The sequence below is a fragment of the Argentina silus genome (genome assembly GCF_951799395.1).
Source record: "Argentina silus genome assembly, chromosome: 17".
NCBI classification, from domain to species: Eukaryota; Metazoa; Chordata; class Actinopteri; order Argentiniformes; family Argentinidae; genus Argentina; species Argentina silus.
The window spans coordinates 6,433,213-6,453,212 of record NC_139671.1 but is presented as its reverse complement, the minus strand read 5'-3'; the positions used below and the strand labels follow the sequence as shown (position 1 = coordinate 6,453,212).

The window sequence follows — 20,000 nt, the reverse complement described above, 5'->3', positions numbered from 1 at the left end:
TGCTTTCCTAGAGAGAGGGGGTGACAACATTACACACACACACACACACACACACGCACACACACAGTACATACTCTCTCTCTCTCTCTCTCTCTCTCTCTCTCTCTCTCTCTCTCTCTCTCTCTCTCTCTCTCTCTCAGCAGTACTCTACCATCTCTCTCATGCAGGACTTGAGTCTCTCACGGTCCAGTTTGGTTCGGCCTGTCTGGTTCATGTCCTTGTTGGCCAGAGTGACAAAACGACTGCAAGTGGAAAGACAATATCACGTGGTCAGTGCCTGGCTGATCAGTCAGTGTGTGTGTGTGTGGTTGTGGTCATTACAGCTCACCTGCAGCCAGTGCTGAGTTCCTCCAACACGCCTCTGAGTCTACGCTCTGGGTAAGCCTTCTCGGTTTTAATGACCTCCTGCACATCATTCAGGCCTTCCTCCTGTAAGACACACATATACACACACACACACACACACACACACACACACACACATTAGATAAAATGCATGCACATACGCACGCACGCACACACGCACGCACGCACGCACGCGCACACACACACACACACACACACTATACTGACCAGTTTGTCAGCGATCTTGTCCATGATGTTGGAGTTGTAGAGTCTCCTCCTCTGGTCCTGCCACCAGCTCTTGATGTAGATACACGGCTTCTTCTCAAAGTAGGGCAGGTGGAAGTAGTTCCTGCAGATGTTCACACAGACAAACAGTCGCTTTCTAAAGGCTCTGTATAATATATATATATATATATATATAGACAACATAATTTCAGTTCCTGATGTACTGTATTCTGCTCATTAAGGTTATCCTCCGGGTTGAAGGCGAGGCATAACTACGGATTCTAGATTGTTCTTTTGCTATTGTCTTGAGTAATACTGTATAATACAGTGGAACAGAATGATCTTCATCTGTCAGGCAAGAGGATGAGCATCTTCACTTACATTATCAAAGCCCCTTAAGAGAATCACCAAATTGATTTACATTTAAGTTGAAGACATTTAACAGATGCTTTCATCCAAAGTGACTTACGATAAGTACGTTTTGTCTAAGTGGGTGAATCAACTGTGCATCAGTCATGGTAAGTAAAACCTTCGTAATAACAAGCGCCATCGGCAGTCACAGTGCTAGAGACAGGAAGAAGAGAAGGTAATTTCCCTTTCTCTTTGATATCAAGTTAACACTTGTTAAGTTCTTTTCCCATTAGCATTACATTGAGCTTCATATCCGTATCAATTGTGCTCTATCAGGGTGCTTTGTGACGCAGCACACTAATGCGCAAACCGGCATAATCGCAAGGTCCCTGGTTCGATACCGACTCCTCTCTCTCACCCATCCTTCCTGTCAATCTCTACTTTCTCTATCCCAATAAAGCAAAGATGGCTTAAAAAAAACATAAAAGAAAAATAATTGTACTCTACCGATAAAGACTACCATTAATAAAACTGGAACCCTTGACCCCAGTGACCTCTGCTCTCTGACCTGTCTGTGATGACAGGCTTCATGGCCGGGGTGGAGGACACAGACACCAGGTCTCCATCATCATCTGCCTCTTCATCACTGGAGTTCTGGATCAGCTCCGACTCCTCTTCATCACTGTCCCCTCCGCCCTCTTTCTTCTTCTTCCTCACCGACAAAGGCTTGCTCACCCCGTCGATCTGGTTGCCGTAGTTACCTGGGGAGTATAGAGTGTAGCTGTGTGATATGATGGTCTTGTCGTACATGATGGTACAGATTTGTTCCCTCATGGTTGTCATATCAAATACATTAAAGATTTCCAATTTTTTTGTCTTAATAGTTTCCTCACAGAGCTGATTCTCTTATGTAATCCATCTCCTGTGGAAACTGGTCTTCGGCTGTACATACCTATTGTGACCTCAAAGTTGATTGGCTTATCGCCGATCTTCCTGTCGATCATGGTGGCCTCCAGGAAGGACCCGAACAGGAAGAATTCCTCTATTTTCCCTGTGGCATTCTGAATGACAGGATAGAGAAGAGAACCTGAACAAGACCCCTTCTGATCTCACATGTTTACAAATGAGATTACTTAACAAATCTCAAAGGTAAAAAAAGCACACTCACACACGCCCATACGCACACACACACACACACACACACACACACACACACACACACACACACACACCATATACTGTAAAATAATTACCAGAGAATGCTGTTTCACAGTAAATATTTTTTCATTTCATTTTCAAAACCCGGTTGCCTTTCTTATCATATTCATCTCTGAATTAACTACAGTATAAAGTTCATGCTGCGCATTAGTAGAATAATTAAACACATTTTACACTTCACACTTTCTATGTTATGGTACTTAACAAAAATTCGTGTTTTCTGAAGGCTTGCAGCAAAATCAGTGCAAGTATTATCTTACAGAGCGGGTGGACAAAGGTTTGTTTTTCAATCATAAAGAGTCATTTTCTTCAGTCAGCGATGTGTGAGATGAAATCCCTTTAGGATTAGAGTTTAGTCATTGGATCTGCCTCCCAGAAGTCTCTCTCTCTCTCTCCCTCTCTCTCTTTCTCCCACTCTTTCTCGATTTCTCCATTGGCCTCATGGGCTGACATCGACACTCGGCCCCTGGCACAGAGCACACTGGCATCAATAAATGAAGGCACCCGGGGGAGGCATTAACCACACAAAGAGCTAGTTGGCATGCCTAGCCATGGGGTAACTGAGCTAATGCTAGTGTACTGATTTCCCTAATGGCCACTTAAGAACGCTAACGTCAATATAATGTGAGAACAGCAACATATGACTGCTGAGGTCAGGGGTTCATAGACGGGTTCAAAAGGTAACTGTCAATGCTAACGCTTACTTCTTCATCATTATTGATCTGAATGGACTGGAAGGGAGATCATGTTAGTGAAACAGTGCTCATTGGCATAGCCAATTGGCATTCACTTCAGCAAAGAAACAGCCAATGGGCACTCACCTCTGAGATGTTGGACACGGGCTCCACCTGCACCTCAGTGGAGCTCATAATCTCAGTGGAGGTGATGTCCAGGATCTCCACGGCGACAGAGATGAGGAGGCGGGCCCTGAAGGACACGCCCTCTCCCAACCCCTCGTTGAGGTCCTGGTGTTCGTCCATCAGGGTGTATTGGCGGGTGGAACCGTACATGTTGACCCAGGCAGGACCCAGAGTGGGCAGGAATCCTGGAGGAGAGGAGAGGAGAGGAGAGGAGAGGAGAGGAGAGGAGAGGAGAGGAGAGGAGAGGAGAGGAGAGAGGATACGAGATAGAGAATCAGTCATTGATAACAACGTGTGCCTTAATTGGATTGGATTGACCTTACACCTGACCACTCATCAATAATAATGAGCAATAACTCAAGAACAATGTACTGTGAGTCACCCAACCTTTGTCTCCATCATTGGCGATCTTCCGCAGGTCAATGAAGTGCGTTCCTATGGCGACGTCGTTGACTTTGTCAGAGTCTCGTATCTGGACCTTCATGCGTTTGCAGAGCGGAGGAAACATCTCTGTGAAGACGATCTGCTCGTTCCAGGTGGGCTCATAACTACTCTTCTGGACTGTGGTCTTCCCCTGGACAAAACCAAAACGCAAATGTCTTGACTTATTGACTGATACCTATTGAAGTCTTCATACGCTTCATATAAAAAAAGAAAAATCTATACTCATGTACTGCAATTGTGATCTGTAATCTGTGATTGTATTCATCTCAAGTATGACCAATAAATGATGAGTAAAGAAAGAAAAACAAAGATTAAAAAAAAAAACTAATGTTGAGAAGGTGTAATCTACTGATTGGCTGGACCTACCCTCTGCCCTGCGAAGAGCACTTGGACGTAGGGGTCCACCAGGTCTCTGTTCTCCCCTATGAAGGCCTTCTTCACGTTGGCCATGATGCTGGTGTTCATCTTGGGAAGGCCCTCGGCGCGGTAGATCTTCACGTAGAACCGCGCCCACTGTCTCTCCAATGGAACCCCTTCAGGGAGCAGGAGATTCCTGATATGTGGGAAAAAATGTTGTGAGTCCAATGTTCTGTCAACATGGACATTCTTACCTTTTTCATAACATTCTCTGACCTCTCTACAACATTCTCAGACCTCTCTACAACATTCACTCACTCATCTTCAACATTCCCTGACCCCTCTAAAATATGCACTAACCCCCCCATCTTCAACATTCCCTGACCTCTCTACAACATTCTCTCACCCTTCTATGTCATCCTCGTCCGTCTCGTTGGCCTTGTGGGGGGTCTTGATGTTGTCCCCCTTCCCCACCACAGCGATATCACACTTGAGGTAACCTTTGCATCCTGCCGTGATGTCATCGGGGTCGGACAGCACGGCCCACTTGTGGTAGAACTGGTGCTCTGTGACAGGTGTCAGTCAATCGATCAGTCAATCAATCAATCAGTCAACCAGACAATTACATTGCTGGTGTTGACATTTGTTTTGGGACTAAACCCCTGTGGTATTCTATGCCAGTATCAGGGTCTTACCAGGCTGGGAGTAGACAGTGCCAACATCCAGCTTAAAGGTGCCAACCAGGGTGCCACTACGCAAAAGGTTCTTAGAGTGGATCACCTAGGGATGGGGATGAGATAGAAGATGAAAATAACAGACTTCAAACAGTGTTGTTGTTGTTATTGTTTCTGAAACTGTAGAACAAGCTGTAGGACTGAGAATGTGTGGGAGTCGGGGGGGAAAATGCTTAAAAAGACTCTTGTCTGTAGAGACAAAGAAAGAGAGAGTTTGTGTGTGCCTGAGCGTGTGTGTGTCTGTTTGTGTGGCAATGTGCTGGCGCTGACTGTTCGTGTGCCTGTTTGTGGCTGTGTGGTTGTGCTGAGCGTGTGCAGAAGTGACAGACGCTCCACTTACAGAGAGCTTCAGGATCTTGTCAAACATGACGTCTGGCGGGACGTGGAAGTCAAAGACAAAATACTGTAGGGAGAAAAGAACACTGGTTTTAATGTGACAGGCGTAGTAGCCTCACTCTCAAAACAACATATTCTGCCTTTTTTTTTTTTCACACAATGGCTGTGTTACAAAATGCCTACTTGCACTGGATCCAGACATACCTTACTTGGTATACGCTCTAGATAGAGTGCAATAACGCATTTTGGAACACAGCCAATGAGTAGTATGAATTATTTTGAATTATTATGAAAATCATATCAACGCTGAACCCTGTGTAATCTTACCAAGGAATTGTTATCATTATAATATTTGACAGCCAAGAAAAATGGCTGCTGTATCTGTGGAATGGATTTTGTTCAGCCTCCCACTTGTGAACTAAAAAGGCTGAATGCAGTTTATCTGGGAAGCAAGAGCAGAGCGGAGCAGAGCAGTGAATCCCTCTACACAGGCTTTGATCTGAACAGGGCCAAGCTGTAGCCTCTGGCCTGTGACAGAGCTGTGCTCTCTGATTCAGCTCATTTAGAAAGAAGGAGAGAGAGAGAGAGAGAGAGAGAGAGAGCGAGAATGAGAATGAGAGAGAAATCGAGAGAGAGAACAAGAGAGAAAGAGAGAGAAGAGGGGGGAGGGGGTAGCTGGCAAAAGTGAAAGATAAAAAAAAGAACATATTGGAGACAAGGAGAGAGATAAAAGAGTAGAAAGAATTGGGCATGGTACTGTATCTCTAAACTACTAGACCATCCCCCCCCCAACAGGGGGCCCTCTACAGACAAAGAGCAGGATCGATAGGAGACAAACTGCCATAACAATTGACAATTCACCTCCCCAGAAAACACTTCCTACCAGGAAATGAAACTCTTCTGCTCTACTGTACTTCTCCATCTCTGCAGCCCCAACACAGCCATATTGAGATAATTACTCGGAGAGATAATCTCAGAATCACCTGAGGGGAACTTTCAGTGGGAAAGAGCTTGGCAGAGAGAGGTGGAGGTGCTCATTTGTTTGCATGGCACTAATAGGGGAACTGCTGCAGTAGGGACTGTGGGAGCACCTTCATGTAATTTCCTTTGTAGTAGGGACACAATAACGGAAAACAGTTGTTCCAGAGGGGACCATAATGAAGGACGTGCGTCTCTGATTGGGGTTGGGACGGGAGTGTAGATGGGGATGTCAATGATTGTACTTTGTTGTCGCGGGGACAGAAAAGACAGACGCACGTTATTGAAGGAGGGAGACAGACTCACCTCGTTGTAGTAGGGGCAGTTGGTGGACTCCTTCATGGAGGTGTACTTCTTGTCGTCTCCGATCTCCACACACACCACGGGGTCCATGTTCAGGCCCACCAGCTGCCTGGCCTCGATCACAGTGATGCTAATCTAATGGGAGTCAGACTACAGCATTAGCATGAGGAACATGGTGGATATAATGCTAGCAGGACTAACGCTAGCCCAAGGGGGAGGCATAACCACCGCAAAGCATTGACACCACATCACCTTACGGTCTAGCAAAAGCTACTCCGAAGAGAAGTTAAGACGAACTCGGCCCTGAGCAGAAAAGGGATTTCATGTTTTGTCTGACCTACTACCTTCTCTATTCTTTGTTTACACTTTTACTTTAAAAAAAAAACTGCCTTAAAGTGCCATACTGCCATAAAGTGATTGTACCGTATCAGGGAAGGCTGAGTGAGACAAACGAGCCAGAACTCGGGAAGGCCAGCTCCATCCCCTAGGCTTAATTATCTCGGTACTAAAGAGAGGGAGGCACAGTGTGTAGAAAGACAGCATGGCTAGTCAGTACTTTAAACCTCTCAGTGTAGGCTGCTGTGGTGTGTGGTAGAAGACTAACTCTTCTAAAGTTGGGACACACTAATGAGGTGCTGTTCCTTCCTTCCACCCAGCCATCCCCCTCCACTACCCCCTATACCCCTTCATCCCGACTGAAGCTTTCTCCTCCCTCCCCTCCTTCCCCCCCCATCCCTCCTTTTAATTCCCACAGCTATTATGTAATAGAGCTAGGGATGCTGATGTGTTTGGAATCTCAGTCTCAGGCAGACACACACACACACACACACGCACACACACACACACACACACACACACACACACACACACACACACACACACACACACACACACACACACACACACACACACACACACACACACACACACACACACACACACACCTCTCACCTGGTAGTCCACTGGTCTTCCAGAGCTGGGCTCCATCTTGATATCAGGCTTCGACCTGACGGGGTCCAAAAGAGAACTTTACCTTTGCTGTGCATAATACACTATTCACAACACCTGGTTTACCTTCACAGTCCCTTTATAGAGTGGGTTATAAATGATGAATTTGGTGGTTTAAAAGGTTTTTGGATCGTAGCTCGTATAGAGATATGTAAACACGGACCTCTTGTTGGAGACGTTGGTGGTCACGGCGGTGACCGAGGCCAGCGAGATGTTGTCAGGGTCTAAGGCCCTGCCCAGACGCATGGCCTTCCTGTCCAGGTCCTCCGTCTCCAGGACCGCAGGCTCATCTAGAGAGAGCGGGCACAGGGTGGGTGACATCAGTGGAGGGAGACATCCCCAAAAGCGACTCCATTCATCTTTTACCCCAACCCATTACAACTGGGATTTATATGCTGATGTTATGGGAATGTTTTATCTCGTTTGATCCATGTTAGATTATCTGTCTAGATGACCTCGGTCTGGCACCTTCAGTGTTCAACATGACCCATCACCCCTCACCCTTGACCCCTGATCTGTCCGATCCCTGCTGTGTGGGATTGTTTACCTCCTCTCTTGTGGTCGTCCTTGGAGCTCTTGATCTTGCCGAGCTTCATGGCTGAAAACACCCCCTTCCCTGCTCTGGAGAGGAAGAGGAAGACATGGTACACATGGAAAGAAGCAACTGGCATCCTACTCAATATCAATCAGATGAACGATATGGGAGGTGCGTCCATCTTTGGACAAATGAACAAGACAATGTTCTTCCTTTTTCAGGAACCGATATCATGGTGTGACTTTGTGAACTCACTCGGGACATCACACAGAACATTTTGAGTGCCACAGTGGTGATTAATGGACGTCTCAAGGCTCCCATGGAAAACAGAACTGAAACAGAACCCAACACCAGCAAGGCCCCGTAGTTTCAGAACGGAAAAAAGTGCAGAGATGTACATCACGCTGACGAGACAGTCCCTCCACCCCCCCCCCACCCCCACCCCCCATCACAATAGACCCAGGGGTGTCCAATGACTCATACAGATATTAGAGGGATCGTATGTCACCACCGCAACAAAGGGCCCTCACCGAGAACCGACAAATGAGCGGCCTTAATAATTAAAAATGATGAGCGTGACCGTCCAATTAGCTTCGGATATGGATACATGTACATGTCACGGGAGAAGATGAAAGGGAGGTTTTCTGTTTGTTTTCTCAAGCGTTCCAAAGTAAAGCAGTATATCAGAGTTCAATTTCCCCTTTCATCTTTTCTTTAATTATTTAATTGCTATCTGTCAAGGCCCTCCTAATGAAACCAGAAGATGAGATAGATGAGATAGATAGCCACAGTAGTTATGCTTCAGGACAAATTCCACATGACAGGCTTAGGAGGGTGAAGTGGAGAGGGAATGAAATAAAGAGGTGGCAATTGTTCAATTAAGAGCAAGTGGTTCTCCAGAAAATGAAAAGCATTCAGGGGTTGTCAGTTCTCCCTGTCAATTCAAATCAAGGCCAAACACCAAGCATAACCGTTTGAAATATCAAACCCACATAATTCAAATAAATAATGGAAAGCACAGCCTTACAAGTAGATATATAAAAACTGCTCTATTAAAATCACCATTCATGGCATTACTCCACAACGACATTGATCGTAATAGTTACTAAACAGCTTGACAAAGGGAACAAGACCTCAGAACAGTGAATTGACATTCCAATGCCTCAGTCACATTGATAAACACACTGCAGTTTAAATCCATTAACTTGTGACTGTCTCTCCATAGAAAAGCAACAAGGGTTTCTTACATACCATACGAAAGACACAGAGGGTCCTACCCAGTTGATGATAAGGTCAGAACTCAGAACACAACTAACACCACTGGATAGAGCGAGCTTCGGGTGCTCTAAATGTCCATATTTGGAGTTCCTTCCACGGATAGGAGCCAAGCTCACAGGTATACCTGAGAATCCCCAGGTAGATAGGCAGGTAACGAGTAACACGGGTATGGAGGCAGAGTGGGAGGTAAGGGAGGGAGAGGGAGGGAGAGGGAGAGGCCGGTGAGAATCTGAGGCTAGAGATAGAAGTGCAAAGCAGCTGTGGGGCTGTTGGGGGGGAGGGGGGAGGGGGGAGGGCAAAGAAAATGAGAGAGTAAGCATGGCCATGGCCGAGATCCATTGGGGCACGAGCACACACAAACACGGACACACACGCACGCACGCACATGCACAGCCACAGCCACAGCCACAGCCACAGCCACACGCACACACACACACACACACACACACACACACACACACACACACACACACACACACACACACACACACACACAAACACTGTTCGCCAACCCCTTGTCAGAAAGACGAGCAGAGCGCTCTAACACCAATCTGCCATATCGCAGAGGATTAAAGCTGGAACCCTTGAGCCTGTCAGGAAGCTGTGTGAGCCCACAGTGTTGATCAGAGGCAGCAGGAAGAAGATGGAAGCATATGGAGCAGCCTCTGAAGAAGCTGTCAGTCAACCAGAGAGAACCGCCACTAGACTCCTACAGTATTTACAGTGCCTCAGCAACAAACACTTCACTCCATTTTTTTATAGCACTTACAGGTTACACATTTGGAAAGATAGATACCGAGCCTACAGAGAGATACCTACTTGTCTTTCCCACCTTTCCCGCTTCTTTCCTTGGCTTTGCTGTGTCAAGTGCAGGGTGAAACACAGGACAAAACAAACATCATCTTTAGGGTTAGGGTTAGGGTTAGGGTTAGGAGGGTTAGGGTTAGGGTTAGGCCACGGAGGCCATGTCTGCCCGGAGAGAAGACTAGAAAGGCTTTTCGACACATTCTTGTTTTTGAATAAGTGACCCTGTGACTAAATGAAATGACTGATTAAATGAAGAGAAGTCCTATGAGAGAAAGGTCAGTGAGGAGGCAGAGAGAGATTGGATGTGAAAAGCAGACTAAACAAAGAAAGGGTAGACTGAGCAAAAATGTGTGCTATTTGTGCATTTCTCTGAGGTAAAAATTCATGGAAAATCCTGTCATTCAAAAATATTTGTAAGGAGAGTGCTGTGAGAACTGACTGAAGAATAATGAGTGATGTTGGCGTATACGGTAGTTGAAACAACATGGAACACACGATGTACTGTACAGACATACCTATGTCGTTTGTCCTTCTTTCCATTTGGCCTAAAATGGAGGAGAAACATACACACTGCATGAGTGTAGAACCCCTGTCACGATGTACTATCTGAGAGGTCAGTATCAAAACACTGCAACACTGCAACCACTCCAAAATCACACAAAACTTCTGTGCTTGAATCAGATTGAAGACTTATTTAAGTCATCAACTACTGGGTATGCACAAGCTATATCCACTAGTAGTTAGGGAACGCACAGCAACACAGCACATTAGAACATCAGTATCACACGATCCAGGTAGAATCCACACCAGGGGAGGCTGGTGGAGGTAGAAATCAGAGGACGGGCTCATTGTAACGCACAGAATGGAATGAGGAATGGTATCAAACGATACTATTCCACATTCCATTCTGTGTATTACAATGAGCCCATCCTCTAATTTCGACCTCCATGAGGAATAGTATTGTTTGATACCATTCCTCATTCCATTCTGTGCATTGCAATGAGCCCGTCCTCTGATTTCTACCTCCACCAGCCTCCCTTGATCCACACAGCAAACTTAGAGCACTAGCAGTATGTAGAGAGAATCAGAATCAGACTCTAAACGGGACCACAGCACCTCTCGTTTGATGGTAGCTGTTGATGTACTGTTGTGGTAGTGTGTTTGACCCCATCCATGTAAACAGATCATCATGAGAACTACCAGCTGCTACTCTACCCACCTTGTCAATCAATACTAATCAATACTACTATCATTTGTAGAGTCAATTGGTTGGTGTGTTATGTGATTTGGTCTACTGACAAGTAATCATCAAGGGTGATACTGTAGTACAGGATGTGCATCATGAGATCCACGCTCAGAAAATGAACATCGGTGCAGACTACCACAGATCATTAATCAGTACTGTTAGGGGTCTACTGATAGTATTGGTGTTTTGATCGATACATCATGATGTGAGCATAGAAGCAGTATTGACTGGATGGGAATATGGTTTGAGGGATATTTAACTGACTTGCTCAATGCTGTCTGTTAATGTACTCCTTAGGGACATCATTTGTAGTGATGTACAGTACGTGTGTGTGTGTGTGCGTGTGCGTGTGCGTGTGCGTGTGTGTGCGCGCGTGTGCGTAGGTGCATCGTGTGTGTGCGCGCGTGTGCACACCTGCAATCCAGCTCCTCACTGCAGGAGGAACAAACACAACCTGCTTTATACATAATACAATACATACCCTCTGATGTACATCACATTGTACGTTTGTGTGAATGAATAATTAACATATGTCTAAATAAATGAAATGACAACATGTAGACTAGAGGAGTGAATAAGGCAATGATTATTCCCACACAATCTACCTGACAGATACAGCGTGATATCCATCACTTCGCTTGGCTTTGGATTCAAACCCTCTGGATGAAAATGAAACATATAAAAACAGTCATTTCTTTCTGCCAAGTTACATAAGAGAGAAAAAATAATAGAGAATAAAAGAGAGAGAGACAGAGAGAGAGAGAGAGAGAGAGAGAGAGAGAGAGAAAGAGACAGAAAGAGAGAGTGTGAGACAAAGAGAGAGAGAGAGAGAGAGAGAGAGAGAAACACATATTTGATTCTTATTAAAATCTCCATATCTGAATTTATCTTCATCAACATTTACTTATGTTTCAATTTTGGTCAGTGTTCCAATAAAGCAAACAGGGGAAACTGAATATAAAATAAATAAATAAATGAGGAGGAAAATAAATCAAGCAGAAGGTGATCAATAATGTATTGCCACAAAGCTTCGTTCTGCTCTGGGGATCTGCTGAATGGAGTTCAACAGACTGTATGTGAGTCTCCATCACACACACACACACACACACACTCACACACACACACACACACACACACACACACACACACACACACACACACACTCACTCCCAGGAGTGCCTTGTCGTCAGATAATGATCAGGTATAGCTGATAACATCGGGGATAGACTAGAACGCCAAGGCTATTGTCTCCCAGTGTTTTCCAGGGCATTGTTTTCTTCTGAAAAACGTTTGGAACACAAACCGTTCCACAACTCTCTTCAATCAATGAAGGACGTTTCTTCCATTATTGATATTCTGCTGCATTTTGCTTATAATTGTAACGAAAGTACTGCAATCCAATCTGACGACTTATTCAGTCATTTGAGATCCGACGATCTATATCTCAAGTGCTTGGCTGTTTCTTTAGGTCGATGTCTTTATGAAACAAGGCTGAGTGAGTTGCAGCCGTATTGAGTCAGGCCACCAAGGTATTTCCTATCTGATGATCCTCTTTTCTGAGTTGTTGTAATAACTTTGTATTCTGGGCTAGTGTGGTATTTATGTCTTCATTAATGTCGCATGGTAAGACGTTTATGAATATTTAACATTCTCAAAGAACAATCCTTTGAGTCTCCGTGGCCTACATACAGTACGGAGAAGGAAAACAAAAACAACTTCAACAACTTCCAAGGCTCTGTGTGTGTGTGTGTGTGTGTGTGTGTGTGTGTGTGTGTGTGTGTGTGTGTGTGTGTGTGTGTGTGTGTGTACAATATGTGTCACAGGAATAGAGAAATACTGAAAGAGTGATGAGAGAGAGAGACAGAGAAAGTGAGAGAGTGAGAAGTTGGACAGAAAAAGCTAACTTTACTGTATAACTAGCTAGGTTCTCTCTAAATCCCCCCTATCTCCTAAAGTATCATCAGTATGCATTGGGGTTATCAGCCATGATAGAAATAGGGGACAGATTAAAGCGTCGCACACAGGTTTGAAACAAGAGGATTTACCCCAGGAGGCCGACCATGTCGTCATTATCTCCTCCCACATCGTGGCTGTGGACAGGAAGTCAGAGAGGGTCACTAAACACTGTGGCACACCCAGTCAGTCAATATGGATGTAACACCATGACAATGTACAAATAATACACCTCACCACAGCACACAACACAAACACAAACACACTGAACAATGACACTGAGGAACACAGCAGAGAAAATTGTGGCATAAAAAGCAGCAATGAACGTAAATCAAGAGCTAGTTAGACAAATCTCGTCTTCGGGAGAACAAGGCAGTATAACGAACAGGAAGTGTAGCCCGCAGCACTACAGAATTTCTCTCATTAACAAAAAAACATTCGGTTGTCTGGCATCTCTCTTTTGTCTACAACAATTGCTTTGCTCTTAGCACTTCTAACACAAGTCGTTGACATCCATATCCGCACTAGGAAAGACTTCAGAGGGCCCTGCTGTGCTGCTGCTGTATCGTACTCTCATACAATCCCATGTGAATAAAGACTCTACATTGCAGATTTCACAGATCTGCTGTTCGTTTGCCGCTGCTGTGCACGTCCTTCACACAGGTAAAGATTACAGAGATAAAAGAAAGCCCTGTTTGATCTCAACGCCAACCTGTTGCATTGTGGGTACAATCAAAGACAGCCCTTTGAAAGCACAATGGCGGTACGCTGGCAAAGACCGGCATAGAGGGTGCATCAGAACATACAGTAAAAACAAACAGACAAAATGAATAAAATAAACAACAAGCCTAAGCAAATTAACCTTCCCATAAAAGCGGTTTATGCAGTTTCATCTTCTATGAGGGGGAACATATGAGGTTATGTAAATGAGCAGCATGCATAACAGTTTAAACCAACACAAGTCGTATTAACATAAATATGTGCAAGCGTCTCGCTGGTTTATTCATGACTTCATGTCTCTAAAGGGACAATGCCTCTGTCTCTCATTCAAACGCTGGAGGTGGACTGTGTGTATGTTGCCAATACAAACTGGAAACGGAAAAAGTCTAGCCGAATGTTTCCAAAAACCCAAGGATCATTTGTCCTACCTTACTCTGAGGATAGTAACATGATATGCTATTCATCTTTTTAGTGGCCTTCCTTCAGAAAAGCTTACTGGAGCTCCAAATGCTAAACCATTTATCATGTCTCTCTTGGTGTGTGTTACATTTAAAGGACCACATTAGTAATAATGTTTTCTAGCTGATATACGACATCCTGGTGCTGCACAATGTTATTGCACAATAATTCAAGTCAGACAATTGTGATTTAGATCAAAGTATAACACAGCATGTGTATTTCTGATGATGCGTTCCATTTTCTTAGCTCCTCCTAAAACGATTTCCCACGTGCCGTGACTTTGACACGGCTAGCCTGTTTATAAAGTTAGCGCCCAGAGTCAAATATAGCCCTCCGGTTCAGAGGATTTTTTTGCAACTTAGTCAAACAACCTTTCGACACATTTTATTGAGTGTTACTCCGAGCTATATCTGGTCACATGATCACTTGGTGAGAAAGAGATCACTTGGTGAGAAAGAGATCACTTGGTGCTTCCGTTTTATGAGGGTTTTTTTCCAGGCAGCAAAACCGGTTGGCGTGGGCCCTTTAAAAACCGATGTGCTTTACTGGCAATAAAAACAAGTGGGAGGTGATTTATGCGAATTTCAAAACCCTTGAAAAACAAGCTTGCTACTGGTGTAGATAATATAAAATGCATTTAGGGATCTGTAATAAATCAATGTGGACTCCCGGAGAAGGGGACAAGGCTGGGAGAAGGAGGAAGAGGGGGAGTGGGGTTGAGATTTAGGTATATGGCGGAGTCCAATGTGTGTGTGTGTGTGTGTGTGTGTGTGTGTGTGTGTATGTAGGCATTATGATCACACACACACATACACACACACACACAGAAACCATTTTCTCTTCTATCACTATCTCTACAGCTCATACCTAAACATCTTGCATGCACACACGCACATGCACACACACACACGCACATGCACACACACACACGCACACACATACACACACGCACACACACACACACACACACACACACACACGATCCCCACACAATCCTGTCCTTGTACTTCCTTCTAAACCTCTCAGAAAAAGGCCATATACTACCATGCTGATGGATGACCTTTATGCCACATAAGATGAAACCGTATAAGACAGGCTCGTCTGAGATGCACCATGGGATAGCAAAAGGTTACACAAGGTTACCAGTCTCGATCCTCCAGTCTGTTTTTTTCAACTTCAAATCCAACCGCAATGTTCAGCACAACATCTTCTAGCGGTTCTACAGCCCTTAATAGCTTATACTGTAGGGACAAGGAAGGGAATTTAACAACTCAGAACCCATATCCTTTACGATCCCCAGAGCATATCCACCTCTTCCTATTAAAAAGCCATCGGGGCTCAAACCCTCATTAACTCTGACCCAAACCATTCTGCTCGCGCAATAAAGTTCCCAGGATTATCGTACTTAGGCCTCTGATTTTCTCATATCATTGGTCTGAGTAATAAGACTATTTTAATGAAGCTAACTCATAGCAGCTCACCAGATTCCACTGCGGTACGTCTACCCCAAGGCCCATCTATTACATATGCAAAGTCATTAAGTACGATTAGCTAACATGTTGCTAATTTGCTCATTCAAATACCATAAACCTTCTGTTGTGACAATGATTAAGGCTCTGGTATGGAAATGTCATCATCAGATATAATGTCAGATCACAATTAAGTATGTTTATGATCATCGTAATGCCTATGGTTGATAGACGATTGAAAAATTAACAGCTTGTTAGAGAACAGACAGAAGGTTGATACTTGACAGCTGAACTCACTGTTAATGGAACAAACCACACACAAGGAAAAATCACTGCAACCCAAAGATCGTGTACCTGGAGTCCACACTGTTATAGTCATCTTCCTCCTCATCCTCATCCCTGAAAAGAGCAGATTTATGATACAGCATCATGCACCATATGCAATCCATATTATTTCTTGGTCTACACCACATCATCCACATAGGCCTGACTCCAGAAATATGTGGAAATATACTGTGTGTTGGACCATACCAAACTCCAGAAGATGAAATATACTGTGTGTTGGACCATACCAAACTCCAGAAAATTACATTTTTCAGGAGTGTTTGGGAGCATTGAGAACATAGCTGTTGAAAATAAGCAAACACACATCTAACATCGGCAAATAGGAAAACAAACATTGAATTCTATTTCAATGGTAAATATATATTTCAATGATAAATACCCTTTTGTCCAAAGATAACACAGAGAGCTAATATAATCTGGAAAGCATATTTACACATTTAAAGCTATTGTTCAAAGATATCTCAGGACTGAATTGAGAGACCCTCTCGCCTCAAACCCAGCAACCAGACACCACCAACCTGGCTAAACCTGACTTTGACATCATCCAAAAGCTTCCGTGAGGTCATCGTTCTGTCCCCACTACTGTGGAAATTAAAACGGGTCTCCGGACTGTGCCTCTCAGTGAGTTTTCCAGCAGTATTCTTTCTTTATGTTCCCTCTTTGCTCTCTATGGGTTCACTCTGTTCTCTCTCACACCCCAGCACCCCTCTGAGCTCTGATTGACAGGTGCTTTGTAGAGAGAGGATGACAGGTGCCCTCGTCTAGCACCAAAGACAGGTGCGCGTGTGTGTGTGTGTGTGTGTGTGTGTGTGTGTGTGTGTGTGTGTGTGTGTGTGTGTGTGTGTGTGTGTCTCTGTGTGTGTGTGTGTCTCTGTGTGTGATGGGATACTGCATGACTGTGAACAGATACAGTACAGTACAGTATCCCTCTCTCTTTCTCTCCCTTCCACTCTTTCACCCAACCATTAGTCTGAATCTTATTTCAGGGGCCTCATTAAACCCAAGTTACTCTCAGTGTCAACTCTAAGGGGGACATCCTAGAAAAACTCCTTTAGATCATCAATTCTCTGTAAGGTTATACGAGCAGTTTCATGGATTTTCGTGAAGCCCCATAGCTAAGGCTCTATTTCATCATGATCCTGCAGTGCTACCTGTATACCTAGTCTACTCAGGAGACCAGAGGCCTCGGTAGCATCATAATGAGGCTCGTGACATTGGATAAAGAGGACCGTAACTCTGCAGCAAAAGAAACAACAAATAAACTTGTGTTCACACACCCGAAAGTGGCTAATGCAGTATATCATCTGTAAAGCCTTGCACTTGCACACGCACGCACACGCACACAGACACACACACACACACAGACACACAGACACACAGACACACACACACACACACACACACACACACACACACACACACACACACACACACATTTAACATGCATCCGTTATGATGATAGATTAGTAGAGGTTCTGGCCGGGCAGACAATCTCAGTGGAAATCAATACCAATACCACCCACATATTAGCCCACACATAATTCAGCAAAAAAACACAATAGCAACCACTAATATCAGCCATCTGCAGAAAACACTGGCCTGAGGCTACTGCTCTTGCATTAATCCCTGTAAACTGGCTATATGAGCAGACAAGAGTAGCCAAGTAGCAGGTATGCTAGCAGACAAGAGTAGCCAAGTAGCAGGTATGCTAGCAGACAAGAGTAGCCAAGTAGCAGGTATGCTAGCAAGCAAGAGTAGCCTAGTAGCAGATACGCTAGCAGGCAAGAGTAGCCTAGTAACGTTCACTGTCATGGTTGCAGGATAACGTTGATGATATTGTTAACCATAACAATGTCTATGTTTTTACTATGATATTGTTGTATGATGATTATGAACATATTTTACAAGGGTGTTGGTGTTGATGATGATGATGATGATGATGATGATGATGATGGTACTAAAACTATGGTAATGATATTGCTGACTCACTTCCTGAAAGTGGGAATTCCATGGATGGAGCGTCCCGGAGACACTCCTGACCCCTGGCTGTGTCCCGAGAGCAGGCTGTCCGTCTCAAACTGGAACGTTCCGTCACGGTCATCCGGAACGTCGAGGAATTCCCCGTCGCTCCACACCCCCACGGTCCCATCCATGGTCTGGTACTTGATCTCTATGGAAACGCTCGTCTGGAACGCGACAGGTGACCAACGTACAGTTGAGTCAGTCAGAAAAAAAAAGAAATAAAAGAACTCACATCAAACATACATACGCACGCACTCCTGTTCGGTTACCAAACACCTCAGTTACTCTCTCCGTCTATGTTTACAAACTCATGGCAGACAGACACTTTCACACCTCCCCCTCACCACCCTCTCTCTCTCTCTCTCTCTCTCTCTCTCTCTCTCTCTCTCTCTGTCTCTGTCTCCCTCTCTCTCTGGCCTCCATGGAGGTGTCATAACTCAGCAGGTAACCCAAGCCTCCCTGTGGCACCATGACAGGGTATTCACACACCCCAAACAGTAGCGTGTACCCGGGTGGCTAGCCAATAACATCAGGCAACCACTGATGGACAACGTGCAACATTTCAGACCACACTACAAGAGTAAAGAGTGCTGGAGCTAGTTCAATAACTGTTACGGATGGGGATCGCACTCCCCAGCGCGGTCCTTAGGTGTCTCCCTCCGGCCACCTACTGTGCCACCGCCTCACTCACGGACTAATAGATACGCCATTTAGCTCACGCTTTTATCCAAAGCGACTCCCATTGCAGTGAGTGCATACATTTTTCAGCATGTACGGTTTTTGTCCCAGCAGGAATCAAACCCGCAAACCTAAGCGTTGTTAGCGCCGTGCTCTACCCACTGAGCCACAGAGGACCACAATCACCTGCACCTGTGTCTGATTATCACTGTCGCCTTATATGCCCTCACTTCCCTTCACTCCCCGCTGGTTCATCACTGTTTGTTCAGCCTGTGTGTTGAGGACTTAACGTGAGGAAACGTAAGCTGTCGTATTGACGAGTGCTGGTTTTCGGAGACTGTGTGCTCTCCTCTTTATTTTCGAGTGAGTCCGTGTTGTGTTGTGTTCTGTTTTGCCTGGTCTACTTTAGTAAAGATCCTTCTGTTTGTTACCACTACCCGCTCATCTGCCTCCGTTCATATGCACCGCACCTGGGTCCGCTCGTCGTATCCAAAGCGTTACGATAACTAGTTTTTAGATCGTAGTCCCAATGTTGATGTTGCTCTTTGATAGCACTTAAATAGTGAGCCAATTTGTTGTGGACAGCAACAGCTTTAGGTACACTTGGTTTATTTAAACGCTCAGTATTGATCGACACAGGCAGGCGGTTTTAGTCACTTGTGGCCACAAGCTAAATTGTATTTGACAGTATCTGTTTGGATAAATCTGAACAGGAAGCAGTGGTGACAGAGCGGTTTTGTCTTTGCTAGGGGGCGATAAAACTCCCCCAACACTGAATCTGATCTAAGAAAAGGCCAATTTATTTCACTGACAAAGACGGATGAGGAGACAATACAAGTAAAATGATATTCTCTGTGTCTCTCTACCCCCCCCCCCACTCTCTCTATCTCTCTCTCCCCCTGTTATGAGCCGGAGGAGTTATAGTGGTAACCATGGCAACCCCGCTCGTAAGGAGGGTGGTAAAAAGAAGGAATGCTTAACTGAGGTGTGGTTAGAGAATGTTCCTCTAGGAGGCCCTCTCAAAGGGAGTTTGGGGAGGAAGAGAGAGAGAGAGGGAAGGAGAGAGAGAGGGGGAAGGAGACAGAGAGAGGGCTGAGAGTCCTACGTCTGACTTCAGTGTGTGGCTGTATACCAAATCAATTTGGGGACTACAGGGATGTGGTTGAGTGTGAAGAACTCCCATGTGTGTCTCTGTGTGTGTATGTGCGTGCGTGCGTGTGTGCGTGCGTGGGTGCATGGGTGCGCATGTGTGCGTGCCTGGGAGCGTGTGTCTATGTGAATGTGTGTGTGTGTGTGTCTATGTTTGTGTGTGTGTGTGTGTGTGTGTGT

At 45.0% G+C, this 20,000-nt stretch overlaps 1 protein-coding gene across 1 annotated transcript in view; it reads right to left on the bottom strand.

The window, feature by feature from the left end:
- otofa (otoferlin a) overlaps window positions 1-20,000 on the bottom strand; it is a gene marked incomplete at both ends in the record, with an annotated part of 64,062 nt that overhangs the window by 17,980 nt on the left and 26,082 nt on the right. Inside the window, 17 exons of the mRNA XM_083688960.1 lie at window positions 1-7; window positions 152-242; window positions 329-429; window positions 574-694; window positions 1,490-1,682; window positions 1,874-1,982; window positions 2,961-3,184; window positions 3,387-3,573; window positions 3,810-3,996; window positions 4,207-4,366; window positions 4,496-4,580; window positions 4,875-4,937; window positions 6,155-6,286; window positions 7,103-7,157; window positions 7,323-7,449; window positions 7,707-7,780; window positions 17,961-18,157. The exon at window positions 1-7 is cut by the window's left edge and continues 110 nt beyond it. Of these exons, the coding sequence (XP_083545086.1) occupies window positions 1-7; window positions 152-242; window positions 329-429; window positions 574-694; window positions 1,490-1,682; window positions 1,874-1,982; window positions 2,961-3,184; window positions 3,387-3,573; window positions 3,810-3,996; window positions 4,207-4,366; window positions 4,496-4,580; window positions 4,875-4,937; window positions 6,155-6,286; window positions 7,103-7,157; window positions 7,323-7,449; window positions 7,707-7,780; window positions 17,961-18,157 (2,113 nt within the window). The remainder of the gene's footprint in view (window positions 8-151; window positions 243-328; window positions 430-573; window positions 695-1,489; window positions 1,683-1,873; window positions 1,983-2,960; window positions 3,185-3,386; window positions 3,574-3,809; window positions 3,997-4,206; window positions 4,367-4,495; window positions 4,581-4,874; window positions 4,938-6,154; window positions 6,287-7,102; window positions 7,158-7,322; window positions 7,450-7,706; window positions 7,781-17,960; window positions 18,158-20,000) is intronic.